We start from the raw sequence: 15,311 nt of genomic DNA on the forward strand, positions 1-15,311 counted from the left end.
AACATCCAGAGGATTGTTGTCCTCATAGAACATCCCAGAGGATTGTTGTCCTCATAGAACATCCAGAGGATTGTTGTCCTCATAGAACATCCCAGAGGATTGTTGTCCTCATAGAACATCCAGAGGATTGTTGTCCTCAGGGGAACACGTCAGTGGGCAGATGGAAGTCTTTGAAGGTGTAGAAGGAGATGTCACCATGGTCCACCACAGCAAAGGTGACAGGAACGTCCCTGCTCTGGAAGGCCAGCATTTTGACAGTCTGCAGGTCAGGAACTGGACCCTGGAAGCTGTGGACACATGGACACAATCACATTATTAAGTTGGTTAGGTTTTACTATGGACATGCAAGTTGTAGGCACACAAGTGAGAAAAAGAAAACACTATAGCTCATACAGGGAGCTCTGCACTTATTTACTCATTTGTCAATACTGTGCTGCATGGTGGTGTGAATGTTCCATAGTGAATGAATTATGACATTTTAGTGTTGTCTACACCAGTGTCTTCCAAACAAGGAACACTGGTCAAGCCCAGGTATGTCAACCACAAATTACTGTTATTATACAACATATACAACTATACAAGACATGTATTATTATCAGTATTGTGCAAGAAAGTTTCCAAATACAGTCACATTCTATACCCTAGAACAGGGGTCTTTGAGGTTGTTCAGGCCAAGGACCCCTTCACTGAGTGTGAGATGAAGCAGGGACCCCCACTACATATTGTATACAATTGTGTAGCAGATTAAACTTTTTCATAGATTTCATAGACAGCTTAGATCAGTGTTGTATTAATGCATTTTCTTTTATTCTCACATTATCCTTTCTATTCATCATGTTAAAGCGGCATTTTGTAACTTTTCTTTGTATGAATAAAATGTTATTTTGTCCAATCTGTATGGTAAATGTTAATACAATATAACAATTGGGGTGGTTGTATTTTAGATGTCGAAGTTCATGTCTCACCTAGACACAGGATCTGACACAAAGTTTGACCTGATGGTCAAGATTCAATTTATCCCCTGAGCAAGCAGGCCGGCTTACCATTGAGATAATGGTTCAATGGTAAAAAAAAAAACTCAGTAGTAATCTTCATGTTGAGGAATTGAGATACTTTAGTGAAATGCATCAAACTATTATTATGATACTTTTCTTCTTTTACTTTTTATAAAATTGGTGAGGTAAACTATGAACTCATTTGAATCACAGTGTTAATAAAATGATAACACCATAATAAAATATTAAAACAGCTTACTTGGAGGTTCTAAATATGTCACATTGCACTTTTGAAATGTCACTTTGTTTTTACTCAATTGTTTGTATGGATGGTAGGCCTATTCAGTTGACACTATGTCAAATTCCTACATTGAATTGAAATGTAAAAGAAGAATGTTTACATTGATGTTAGTGGATGCAATAATCAAATCCTTGAATTGACTGATGTCAGTTTAACAACTTGAATCAGGATCAAAGGACACATCCACACATTTGGAGCAAGGATTTTCCTCCGCTCCTTGGAACGCCGACCTCCTCCGCTCCTAGCCGACCCTGTTGGGGCAGCGCGCCGCATGTTTCCAACAAAACGTGTCAGTGCCGACTGCCGAGTGCAGTCCATGGCAGTGCAACCATGTTGCAGGAGGGAGAAAGCAGCGCGGAGAGGAGAGCAAACCTTTATCAAGATTTCACTCAGGCTATGTTTATAATAAATAGCCTACCTTGTGTCAGTTAAGTTATATAGGCCTATCACCAGCCAGTCAAAGGATACGATTTGAAATGCAAGTGAGACTGATGAAAAACACACACCACGAGTCGCCTACTTCTCGAATGTGGTGATTAATCAATAACCAACTGGATTTAATATTGCCCGTCTTATTAAAAAATACAATGCCTTAGATGGCGTGTAACATTGAAGGCAGCTCTCCATCAAAGGCTCACGTTACAGCAGGCATTTGTGTTGGGAACACTTGTGGCAAAGCAAAGGAGAAAGTGTTTCGGGCATGGTAGCAAAATACTTTTTTTATTTTGGCTGTTGACGACCCTGAGCGGAGCGTGGAGCGAGCGCGGAGCGTCAAATGCGCAAATCAAGGTGAGCGACGGAGCGGCACAGAGCAGAGCGGCCCGGTGGCCGACCAGAGTGACGAGCGAGCGGGACAAGAGCCCTCTGGAGCGCGGAGCGGCTTTCGTTGCCGCTCCACTCCGCTCACATGCTCTGACCCGTAATTATAATATCTAATCTTAAAAAACTTCAGGCCCACCCAGATTTTCCAGGCACAGTCACATTTTGAACAGGACATGAACCATGAGACGAAAGCAGCACACGCTTAAATCCAAGGCAATGTTTATTTTGTTCAACTAGTGTCAATTGTTTACAGTTAAGCTCATCTTGAGCAAACAGCCCATGCGTCAGTTAGTGCAGACTTCTTACCTAGAGGCACATGTGTCAGTTAGTGGAGACTTCTTACCTACAGACACATGTGTCAGTTAGTGCAGACTTCTTACCTACAGACACATGTGTCAGTTAGTGCAGACTTCTTACCTACAGACACACATGTGTCAGTTAGTGCAGACTTCTTACCTACAGACACATGTGTCAGTTAGTGCAGACTTCTTACCTACAGACACATGTGTCAGTTAGTGCAGACTTCTTACCTACAGACACACGTGTCAGTTAGTGGAGACTTCTTACCTACAGACCAGTGTTGTTTTTGACAGCAAATTTAGATTTAGTTTTAGTCATAGTCTTTTGACTAAAATGTCACTTAGTTGTAGTCATAATTTAGTCACCTGAAAAGTTTTAGTTTTAGTCTAGTTTTAGTCGACTGAATATCATAATATTTTAGCCGACAAAACATTTTTGGCGGGCCTTGATGGTGTCGTAATGGCTGATTTTACACACTTTGTTGCACTCTGAAAATTGCCAATCTACAAGCTCACAACACGTTGCGATGCAACGCGTTGTGAGCTTGTAGCCAAACATAAAATTACTTGTCTTTTAGTTCTACTGGATCTCTTCTCCACTAGTCCGTCTAGTTTTTATTTGTTGACAAAATTGTCAATATATTTAGTCATAGTTTTAGTCGCCATAGCTTAGTTTTTATTTAGTTTTTATCAGTGAAAAAAGGTAGTCGACGAACATTTTTCGTCATAGTTTTAGTCGACAAAATCAACACTGCTACAGACACACATGTGTCAGTTAGTGCAGACTTCTTACCTGCAGACACACATGTGTCAGTTAGTGCAGACTTCTTACCTGCAGACACACATGTGTCAGTTAGTGGAGACGTCTTACCTACAGACACACATGTGTCAGTTAATGCAGACTTCTTACCTGCAGACACACATGTGTCAGTTAGTGCAGACTTCTTACCTGCAGACACACATGTGTCAGTTAGTGCAGACTTCTTACCTACAGACACACAGGCGGGAATAGGGTTTCCCCGGGTTGCTCTTCTTGAAGTCGGCCACCGTGTCGGGTTGGTAAACACTGAAACTAATCCTCCACTCCTCGTCAGCTGTCAACCTGAACACACAAAGCACAAAGTCACCTTGTTTTCCCAATACTGTGTTATTACTGTATGTATTAAGTCACTCAGGTAAAATACTGTTCATGAAATCATAGTAATACACACTCATACTGTAGCTGTAGTGTTCATTCAATAATGCTTTGTTTTATAATAGAATGGATGTAAAGTGAAATGCATTGTGACATTTGAAATCAAAAGTTAAAAACATTACCTGGATGCTCCATCCAGCAAGTTGGATGATTTGACTACGCTGATTTTTTCAAGCAGCTCAGCTGAGAAAAGAGACAAAGAAATGTCACTCTCTTATTCATATCTTACAAGCAAAAACTCTCACTCTCCATCTCTCCCTCTCCATCTCTCCCTTTGATATCAGACATAACCATGTTGAGGCATAACATGGTGAGCGGGTGATTTGTGCAGACATGGTCTGGGCATAATATTCACATTTTGGGCCACAGAAATGTAACTTAAGACCTGAGGCCGATTCTACAAAACCAGTAGTTCTCACACTTTCAAGATTTTTTCCAAAATGTTTCAGATGTACAAGCTCGCATCACGGGACGGCTTTCCCGGTTTTAGTAGATTTAATAAACTATTTCAGACCATCAAAACACCTGGTGACGTTGTAGTGCTGCTGACCCACTCTCATAATAGGAAAACGATAACTTTTGTTCATCGTAATCGAAACTCTGTCATGTCTTTCTAACATGTGGTCAGAGTGTGGTCGTACCAGTCAGGGTGTAACATGTCTTTCTAACATGGAGTCAGAGTGTGGTCATACCAGTCAGGGTGTAACATGTCTTTCTAACATGGAGTCAGAGTGTGGTCGTACCAGTGGGGGTGTAACATGTCTTTCTAACATGGAGTCAGAGTGTGGTCGTACCAGTCAGGGTGTAACATGTCTTTCTAACATGGAGTCAGAGTGTGGTCGTACCAGTCAGGGTGTAACATGTCTTTCTAACATGGAGTCAGAGTGTGGTCGTACCAGTCAGGGTGTAACATGTCTTTCTAACATGGAGTCAGAGTGTGGTCGTACCAGTCAGGGTGTAAAATGTCTTTCTAACATGGGTCAGAGTGTGGTCGTACCAGTGGGGGTGTAGCGGTTGGGGTTGTGTAAGGGAACGACGGAGCCCTCCCATAGGTGGGGGGGTCTGTTGCTGTGGCGACGGTGCCTCCTCCTCCCCTCCTGCAGCTGGTGGTACTCTGTCCAGTTGCTGCAGCGTCTCACCTCTCTGTCCTCGTTGACGTCCCGCCTGTACCTGTCCCCGTCCTCCTCCCTCCGCCGCTCCCCCGCAGACATCTTCATCTGTCAGGGACAGGAACGTAGAGGACAGTACTCATGATTCAATCTCACGACCAGGGCAGGAATTTCAGGGAGGCCATGAAGGCCACAGTGGCCTTAATGCCCCCAGCTGACTGTACCACTTTCTCCTCTGTCTTGCCAACATGTAGACACCAGTCTATCGTTCTTGTCATGTGGACCAGTGTCTTTTGTTGAGTCCCCAACAACCAATTTTTAAACCAATCCAGTATCTTTGATTGATACAGGGCTGAGCATGGATCAGATTGTAAATACCAATTTATTTATTTCACAGCAGATAGTCTACATATAAAATGTTAAATCTTAACCAAAATCTTGTTTTATTTGATGGCCTTCCTGCCCTGGCATTTGGCCTTTGTGTCCTCAAACAATGGACAATACCAATGTGGCCTTGCCCCTAAAATGACGACATTTCAGGCCTGCTCACGTCCTAATGTGTGATTTGTGAAACAGTATGAAAAGGAGCCCACTCACACACTAGTGCTGATTCCTGAACAATTAACACAATATGTAAAATTATGATGTTGTGATGTTAGGGAAAAAAGGGAATTAATCACTCAAGCTCCATTTCAAATATAGTGGAAATAGCAGATCTACAAGCTCACATTACGGAAGATCTTTGAATTTATTTGGAGAATAAAGAAATTTTACTTTCTTTGTAATTTGTACTTTTGAGTGCTTAACAGTTTTACTGCCAGATGTTATTATTTATTTATTGGGTCTTGTGCCAGCAAAAGCAGCTTACCTTTGCGAGGTTATAGACAAAGATCTATTCGTTTTTTTTTTTGTTTTTTTTTCTCATTACATAGTGCACTTTGGTCATACTAGCAGTAGAGGGCAGCTTCATGCAAGAATTAATGTGAAATGGCCGCGGCCGGCTGCCATCCGTCCATACCACTGAATCTCTACAGTGCAATAGACCCAGAGAAAATAACAAGGAAGTGTTTTGTTACTCCATTGATGCTAACGTCCAGTGGGTTTTTGAGAGCACTTTTACGGGAGATGTGTTAACGGTACACACCCGCGCGACCCCTCATCAGTTTACAGACATCAAAACAAGGTACAAAAGAACGAGCCAAAGAACGTACAATTGGCATCGCGCCGCCATGAAAAATGGGGCGAACGGGAACGTCCAAAGCGGTAAAAGAGTTAATTATATTTAGAAAGTAAATACTCCAGTACTTTAACTCAAGAACAAATTTAACAGAGCAACTTTCACTTGTAGTCGAGTAATATTTGACCAACAATATCTATACTTTGACTCTAGCACTGTGGTTCAGTCAGTACTAGTACCACTTTCTCCTCTGTCTTGCCAACATGTAGACACCAGTCTATCGTTCTTGTCATGTGGACCAGTGTCTTTTGTTGAGTCCCCAACAACCAATTTTTAAACCAATCCAGTATCTTTGATTGATACAGGGCTGAGCATGGATCAGATTGTAAATACCAATTTATTTATTTCACAGCAGATAGTCTACATATAAAATGTTAAATCTTAACCAAAATCTTGTTTTATTTGATGGCCTTCCTGCCCTGGCATTTGGCCTTTGTGTCCTCAAACAATGGACAATACCAATGTGGCCTTGCCCCTAAAATGACGACATTTCAGGCCTGCTCACGTCCTAATGTGTGATTTGTGAAACAGTATGAAAAGGAGCCCACTCACACACTAGTGCTGATTCCTGAACAATTAACACAATATGTAAAATTATGATGTTGTGATGTTAGGGAAAAAAGGGAATTAATCACTCAAGCTCCATTTCAAATATAGTGGAAATAGCAGATCTACAAGCTCACATTACGGAAGATCTTTGAATTTATTTGGAGAATAAAGAAATTTTACTTTCTTTGTAATTTGTACTTTTGAGTGCTTAACAGTTTTACTGCCAGATGTTATTATTTATTTATTGGGTCTTGTGCCAGCAAAAGCAGCTTACCTTTGCGAGGTTATAGACAAAGATCTATTCGTTTTTTTTTTTTTTTTTTTTCCTCATTACATAGTGCACTTTGGTCATACTAGCAGTAGAGGGCAGCCTCATGCAAGAATTAATGTGAAATGGCCGCGGCCGGCTGCCATCCGTCCATACCACTGAATCGCTACAGTGCAATAGACCCAGAGAAAATAACAAGGAAGTGTTTTGTTACTCCATTGATGCTAACGTCCAGTGGGTTTTTGAGAGCACTTTTACGGGAGATGTGTTAACGGTACACACCCGCGCGACCCCTCATCAGTTTACAGACATCAAAACAAGGTACAAAAGAACGAGCCAAAGAACGTACAATTGGCATCGCGCCGCCATGAAAAATGGGGCGAACGGGAACGTCCAAAGCGGTAAAAGAGTTAATTATATTTAGAAAGTAAATACTCCAGTACTTTAACTCAAGAACAAATTTAACAGAGCAACTTTCACTTGTAGTCGAGTAATATTTGACCAACAATATCTATACTTTGACTCTAGCACTGTGGTTCAGTCAGTACTAGGGTTGAGTACTTTGTCCATGACTGGTCCTCACCTGGCGCAGGTTCAGCCTGTGCAGCCAGGGGGCGACGTCGCAGCGGCCCACGGCCAGAGCCCCGGGCAGCAGGGAAGGGTCCGGGGAGGCCAACCTTGTGGAGGAGCTCCACCTGGAGCCCAGGTCTGGGAAGGGAATGGAGTGGAAGTCCCAGCGTGGAGAAGAGGAGCAGGAGGCCCTGGGCCTGCTGGGGGGAGGCTCTGCTGGTCCCCGCTCTGTGGACGCTGACAGGGACGTCTCCCACCAACTCCTGCCCTCGCTGCAGGGACAGGCCTGGCACCACAGTTACAGTTTAGATGACGATTCATTGTCACATAAATAAGCGTAATACATGTGTGTGTGTGTTGTGTTTTTGGCACTAAGCATTGGAATTGTTTTAATAAATGTATATAATAATGTTATTCTTTAACCCATTTAGAACGGGTACACGTTATTTTGTATCATTATTTTATGCTTTAACTATTGAAAAATAGCAGATATACAAGCTCACAGCGCGGCTGCAGATCTACAAGCTCGCGCTGCAAGCTTGTAGATCTGCTATTTTTGAAAAATCGTGAAAATTAGAATTTTTACCCAATTCTATAAGTGTCTTTTGAATCCTTCTAAGATTTTTTGAAAAACCTATGTATTTCTATGTCAGCAATCTGGCCAGCCAGGTCCTTTTCACTTAACTGGAGTTCAGTTAGTCTGTTCTTGAGAGACTACTGTGTCAGTGGTTCTCAAACCTTTTCATGTGAGGGACCCCCAAAATGATATGTATTTGGCCACGGACCCCCATCTCAAAATATCTAGTTCCAGGGAACACCCAGAAGCAACATTTTGAGTTACAAACGTTCACTTTGAAAATACATATATTCAAAGATTTGCACACATTTTCATGACTTTTTCAAAAATAGCAGATCTACAAGCTCGCAGCGTGGCACTCGGTGCCACGCTGTGAGCTTGTATATCTGCTATTTTTCAACAGTTAAAGCATTCAACAATCCTAGGCCTAATGGGTTAAAAAAGAAATAGCAGATCTACAAGCTAAAAACGTGTCATGTTGGAACGCATTTGGAGACATATTTTCATCTTCCTTCTGAAGCTTCTGAATACAACCAATTATGACGATTATGCAAAACAATAATTGCTCTCGGGCTATTATGTGATGTAGTGAAAGGCCTACACTGGGGTCAGTTTGCTGCAGGTTCTGGGTCTCTGAGGTCTCAGGGGTTGGAGGGTCTGCAGCAGACTCTGGGGTCTTCTCATCCTTCTCATCTGTGTTGTCATGTTCATCCACCTCTGTTCTGTCACAGACGGATCCCTCCTCAGCTTCTGTTTGGCTGAAAAAAGACACAAAAGGTTTAAGTCAGTAAACACCTCTCTACTGGAGATACAGGAGTTCTATTTACATACAGTAAGCAATGGTTTTACATTAAATAATGTATAGGCCTACATAGATTTAAATACATGATAATGTTTAGATTATCAGTTTGGCTGATATACAGTATTGTTCATCATCTGTCTTTTTGGCGACAACATCTGCAGTTATATGCAGCAGCCGATTTGTTCAGCTTTTTAACCAACAGCGTCCAAAAATTAAACACATACATGAAAATAGCAGATCTCCATACATCCACTGTGCTTACTGTACCTTGGCACAGGGGAGGGGCTGTCACTGCGTTTCCTCTTCTGATGCCTCCTTGCTTGGTCGTTCGAAGACGGCAGGTTCAGCTTGTCCTCGTATGAGGACGACACCGTACTGTGAAGAGACCCAGAATCATTGTCCCCTCCAACTCCTCCACAACCCCCATTGTAAGGTCAAGCATGACGTTGTAAGAACGCGTCACTAGCAAGCAGTCATTTACCTGGCATCGAACCGGTTCACGACGTAGCCGAGTCTCTTCAAATGCCCAAACACCTTGGTGATGAAAAGGTTTGTGACATCAGGTTGAGTTGAGAGGAAATACTTTGCTGTTAACATAAGCAGTGCTCCCCTCATCCCTTTCTTTTTTTATTATTTAGAGTAGCCAACTGTTTTCTCTCCGATACAGTCGTTATGCCAACACACATTTCTTTGTTGTCACTGCTGTTGCATCCTACTGACTCACCTGCCAGTGAGGAGCCCCCACCGGGAGGATGTAGGGCCTTCGCCCTACTCCTCCTACCAAACTCTCCCTCGTTCCCGCCCTTAGGAATACATCCAGTGACCAAAATCACCCTCCCAGCCCTGCTTCCCACACCCGACAAAGCTGGATTTGAACCCACAAGCTCCCCTCATCCCTGATACCTGGTACTCCTGCAGTGTGAGTGTCTTGGAGGACAGAAACCTCTCATATCCTTCCTGGATGGACAGAGGAAGGTCGTGATAAAACACCTGCAGGTTTCCCTGAAAACACAAGGCACAAGACAACCGTTCAGGCCTCATGGTTCACTCTTCAGAATGTAGAGGTGGAAAGTCCTACCAACACCAGCCAGCAAACGGTGTGACGCCCTATCAAGGTTAATAGTTTGGGATTTTTGTTAGTTTAATTAGTCTAATTCAGTTCGTTTTTATTGTGAGTTTTTATTAGTTTTTGATTTTTGTTAAAACGCTTTTAACGCGTTTTAATTATATATTGTTTTAGTGTTAGTTTGAGTTTCTTTCGTATAATACTTTTGGTTATTTTTCAGGTGCAGGATTCAAACAAGAGTCAGGGTAATTAAACCTATTGTGTAATAAAAAAATCAACAAAAAATAATATTTAAAATAATTATATTCGGTTACTGTTGCAGGGGTTGACACTAAGGTCTCAGAGGTACTTGCCCAACGGGCAAGTACAGGTCATGTTCTACTTGCCCTCTTGGCCACTTGGAATCTCACGTCAAGCGGCATGCCTCATTGTGCGAACGTGAGGTGAATGGGGAAACAAGTCTTTAGCTATGACTGTTTTTGACGGAGCTCACGTAGCAGCTAGCCAGCCACTCTGCCACTGCAAACTTCACCTGCCCGACCATTTATTTACCTGCCCCGGGCATTCAGACAACCATTAGTGTCAATCCCTGCTGTACCGTTTGCAAATTGTTAATCAAGTATTCATTCAATCAATTCACTACAACTCATATTCTTCCTTTGATTTGTTCTTTAGAAATATCCTCGACTGAAGAAATTCTTACAATGGTTTAATGTTTTTACAAAAAGGTATAACGCATGATGAAAAACATATTTCACTAGTAATGACTATCGCATTATAAAGCCTTTGTTTCCACCCTACCTTTGTTTCTTCAATTCATCACTTAAAAAAAACTGAATTAATTACTGAATATTAGGGCTGTCCTCGACTCAGGATTTATGAAGTCGATTCGAGTCGCAGGGGTTAATCCGACGCGTCGACTAATCGTTTTATAGTCTACTTTGTGTAAAAAAAAAAAGAAAAAAAAAAGTGTTGCTTTAAACCACGTCAACATAATACAATAAATACATTAAGATGAATTGAATACACAGTGTTTTCGGTGATATCGGTGAGCGAGCACAAATGTTATCTGCATAGCAGTGTACAACCATAGAGTACAAATAAAACATCTCCGCTGTTTCAACTCTGCCCCGTCTCTCGGCAGCGTGCAGTATAGATGAGACATTCGCGAACGATTCCACTCTCTTGAACGGCTATTTTAAATGAACGATGGGATCCAGTCCGCAGTCGCGGGACACAGAGCACTGACAGAGTAATGAGTCAGTGTCGAGAACGGATTCATTTCAGAAACGGATCATAAACAGGCGGAGGCACAGCTCCCGCTAGAGCCAGCAGTGTGGACAGGTCATGGACGCAAACACAGCGAAACATAATCATTCATCATGGATTACAACACTGGAACAATTCAGAAGCACTTTAATTAGAAAATGTAACTTGTAGCCTACACTTGTGTATGTTAATTTGACTTTAGAAGATTGTTTAATTCGTGGACGTGCGTTTGTGCTGTGGCAGGTTATTTAATATGGGATTTTGACAGCGTGCTTCCCTCCTCTTAACGGAACACCTTCCCGGCTCCGAATGTTTTAACGAAGCCGCGGTTCTGAACCGTTCTGGCCGTTCCGTCTCACTTTCACCCCTACGCTGGTGCGAGACAATAAATAACTGTTCGCCAATTGCTACTTCTCATAGGAAGTACATGACACCAGTCCAGCAGTGCACCGCAGTAGTAGGCTAACTGGTGATATAAAAATATATATATTTTCGCCTCGACTCAAACAATTGGCGTCGATTCCCGGGGCTTAAAACGACGCGTCGATTCGTCGATGTTTAGAGGACAGGCCTACTGAATATACGTTATTTCTCATAACATATTATATGACTGCATGTTTACGTTAGTGCAAAATGGTATTAAAACGTAATGAAACGGCACTATTGTATAGTTTATTAAAAGAATTAGAGTCGAGTCTGACTCCGCCATGACAGTTTTCACGGACCAATCAGAGTCCACTAGCGGCTCACGTGGGCACAAGAGCACCAATAAGAGTCCACTAGGGACTCTCACGTGGGCAGAACAGCTCCGAAGGGAGGGGGCTGGGGGGGGGGGGGGGGGGGGGGGGGGGGGGGGGGCTGGGACCGGACCAGCCTACCACGTGCCTCAAGTCTACAGCCCTGATTGGCCCATTCAATTCGCCCGCTCCTCGGACGAGCTTGAAATAAAATAAAATATCTCCGGGTTCAGTCCACACTACACACCACCCACCAACAGGGGGTGGTGATGTGCGGACTGATTTATCAGGCTAACATCTCACCATACCTGTACATCCCTCTTCAAAGAGCACCCTGGTTTTCAGTTGGATATAATCACGGACGCACACAGCGCTCCTTAATCTCTTACTCAGTCACTGAAGACTTTCCTGTGACTTGAAGTCACAGGAATGTCTCTACTAATCAACCAGTTAGCAGAGACCAGGCTTTTCAGGTGATATTAAGAACTGAACATTCTAATGTAGATTTAACAATGCCTAGTGGACACTGGTCTATATTATAGACTGGGAGAATTACATGGTTCTATCTAGAGTTTACAACACATGTCCATGGGGGAGGAAAATAAAGTCTTGGTCAACTAATAACAAACTGACTGATTAATACACTATGAGGGGAAAGCCTTATCTGTTGTTATATTGATGTTGATTCAGACACAGACATCTGTTGTTATATTGATGTTGATTCAGACACAGACACAGACACACACACACACACACACACACACACACACACACACACACACACACACACACACACACACACACACACACACACACACACAGTATTTGACACTCACACATTCCATCAGGTACAGAGCCTCCTCTGGGAGCAGATATTGTTTCCCGTTGGCAGAGTAACCCATCGTCTGCCAAAACTTTCCCTGTGTGGATTAGATTAAAAAAAGCAGTAATTATCAATGTGCATCTGACAAAACGTATGTGATGAATGGGTAATAGAGGAAGGAGATTGTCTTCTCCCATCATGGTGTGATGTACTCACAGCAGGAGACTGCAGTTCCACCCTTCTCTCCCTCGGAATCCACACAGCTTTCACCAGGTTACCTCTGGAACGCAGAGAAAAGCATTCAGAGCTCGTCCGATATATCACTTTGGACAACATATCAGCCATTATTTGATTTCTTTAATTGGTTTTCTAGGACTCTCCAAAATCAGGATCAGTTCCCGAAATCAGGCACATCTTGACACATCCAGAGTTAGAGGGAATCACACCACTCAAATAGACTCCTGTTGTAAAATAAGATATTAACTTGCCGATATGGAAATGAAGACAGATAACAACACGAATAAGAAAAAGGTGCAAGTAGCAATTGCCATGCAGCGACCAGTAGTTCCTCACACTAGTGACACTACGGTAAAGTTCCAAACTTTGAATCCTCATAATAGGTGTTGATGAAGCACACGTGCCAAAATTGTCGCCGTCAACGTGGTTCAGCGCATTGTGTGTTTCTCGAAATCCAACATGCACACAGAACTCCGTCCACTCACAGTCTCTCCACCCGCTCCTCCGACACCAGGCTCCAGTGTTCATCCAAGCTCTGCTCTAAGCGCCGTCTCTGCTGCTCCGAGTCGTCTGGGAAGAAGTCCTTCTGGCCGCGCAGCGGGATCTTATGGCTCCGCGCCCGTGCCGCAAAAAGCTCCGAGGGACTGCAGTCACACAAGTTCAACCATAACCATTCTCACACTTTTTACTATTGCAAATTAAGCATTTAGCAGACGATCTTATCCAGAGCGTATCAGACACAGGCCCCCAAATTAGGATATGTATTTGACTGAGGAACCCGATCTGAGAATATGTTTGTGCCAGTGAGGGAACCCCGATAGACGATTTATCTCGTCCAAAATTATTTCACATTTCTTTTAGCTTGTGAAGTGTGAGCTTGTAGATCAGCTCCGTGCAATAACATTTTTTTTCTGTTTCTCAAAATAAATAAATAAAACCATTCATTAACCTGAGGATGAGAAATCTTTGTGTGCAGATATCAATATTGAAAAATGTGAAATATAAATATATTGGCACTGTGACTGTAGTCACTGTACTTAAACTTAAACGAACATAGATGATTGATCATGATATCCAAGTTGTTTGCTTGCTACACAGAGTTCTAGATGCGGTCGTTTGAAGAAAATTTGTTGTGTAATCTCATAAAATGTGTCAACTATGCTTGTTGTCACTGAAACGTACGTGCCAAGCACGAGTCTCCCAGACCTTGCAATATGTGATAGTTCCCAAAACCCACAAAACGTAAACATTGTTACTTGACATAATAACTGAATGTAATTCTACATGTCAACTCATAGACCTCATTCCTGCAAGAAAACATTCATTCATAAAGAATCCATAGAGCATCACTTTACAAGTTGTAGTGTCAAAATAACATTATGGTCCTTATAGGACATAACGTCCCCACTGTACAACATAAACTCGTAAAGTATTCAATCAATCAATCAATCAGAACTGTAACAAGTTACCAATGCATATACAGTAGATGTGTTCTTTTTGGCAAGCGACACCTTACATCGTTGGTTCTCAAAGTGGGGTCCAGGGGTCATTGAGAGAGTTCCAGGGGGTCCCCAGCTAAATTAAAGATGGCTCTGTATCTCTGAGAGTGTACAAATGGAATCAAGTCCATTTGGTTCCATTTGTACACTCTCAGAGTTAAATTAATATCGATTTTTACAACACAAAGACAAAGTGGGGTCTCAGATAGAAATACAATTAAATGGGGGTCCACAGACTAAAATGCATGTCAAACTGGGGGTCCTTGACATTAGAATGTTTGAGAATCACTGCTACAGCCGTAAAGATCTTACTTTATGGCGTTACCTGTGTCATATCTTTTCAAATGGGGGTCCGCGAGCTAATAAGAGTCAATTTGGGGGTCCTTGACATGAAAAAGTTTGAGAACTGCTGCCTATGCATGAGGCTTCAGTATTGTAGCACACTGATTTCAACAGTTAACTTGAGTAACGTTATGCGAAATATAAGCCATTCATATAAACCCCTGGTCAGTTCCATGCACACCACGGTGTTTTATAAGGTGTCAGTGAGGTTTATATAATAGTTATAGAACATGTGTACCTCAACATCTCAGAGTAGAACTCCACTTCAGCTGCATGCACTGCTGCTGTCTTGTTTTGGTCCGCCATGTTTGTAGAGATGGGACGTTCGCGAACGAATCGAGTCATTTGAACGGCTCTTTGAAATGAACGATCGGGTCCGGTTCGCAGCAGGGAGCCGTTCCTTTCTAATGAACAGTGGTGCAGCAGAAGTTTGGAACGTTAATAGACCTACTTGAGTAAAAGTACAAACGTATTGGTATCAAAATGTAATTAAAGTAGCCTACAAAGTACCAATATTAGAAAGTATTCGTTATGCAGAATGTCCTGTTTCACAGGTTTTCCAAAGAATAAAATGTAGAAAAATCATTTGAAAATAGCAGATCTACAAGCTCAAC

General features: G+C 42.3%; 1 protein-coding gene across 1 annotated transcript; it reads right to left on the minus strand.

Moving 5' to 3' along the window:
* Window positions 1-136: 136 nt before the first annotated feature.
* tsen54 (TSEN54 tRNA splicing endonuclease subunit) lies at window positions 137-15,003 on the minus strand (the record flags this gene model as incomplete). Its single annotated transcript, XM_080723699.1, has 13 exons — window positions 137-287; window positions 3,406-3,519; window positions 3,735-3,795; window positions 4,610-4,829; window positions 7,359-7,631; window positions 8,524-8,680; window positions 8,992-9,099; window positions 9,206-9,258; window positions 9,628-9,726; window positions 12,633-12,716; window positions 12,836-12,899; window positions 13,342-13,500; window positions 14,936-15,003. 13 exons carry the CDS (start codon window positions 15,001-15,003, stop codon window positions 137-139), a joined length of 1,611 nt encoding a protein of 536 aa, XP_080579825.1.
* Window positions 15,004-15,311: the final 308 nt, after the last annotated feature.

The sequence above is a fragment of the Nannobrachium achirus genome (genome assembly GCF_963921795.1).
Source record: "Nannobrachium achirus genome assembly, chromosome: 4".
Classification (NCBI taxonomy): domain Eukaryota; kingdom Metazoa; phylum Chordata; class Actinopteri; order Myctophiformes; family Myctophidae; genus Nannobrachium; species Nannobrachium achirus.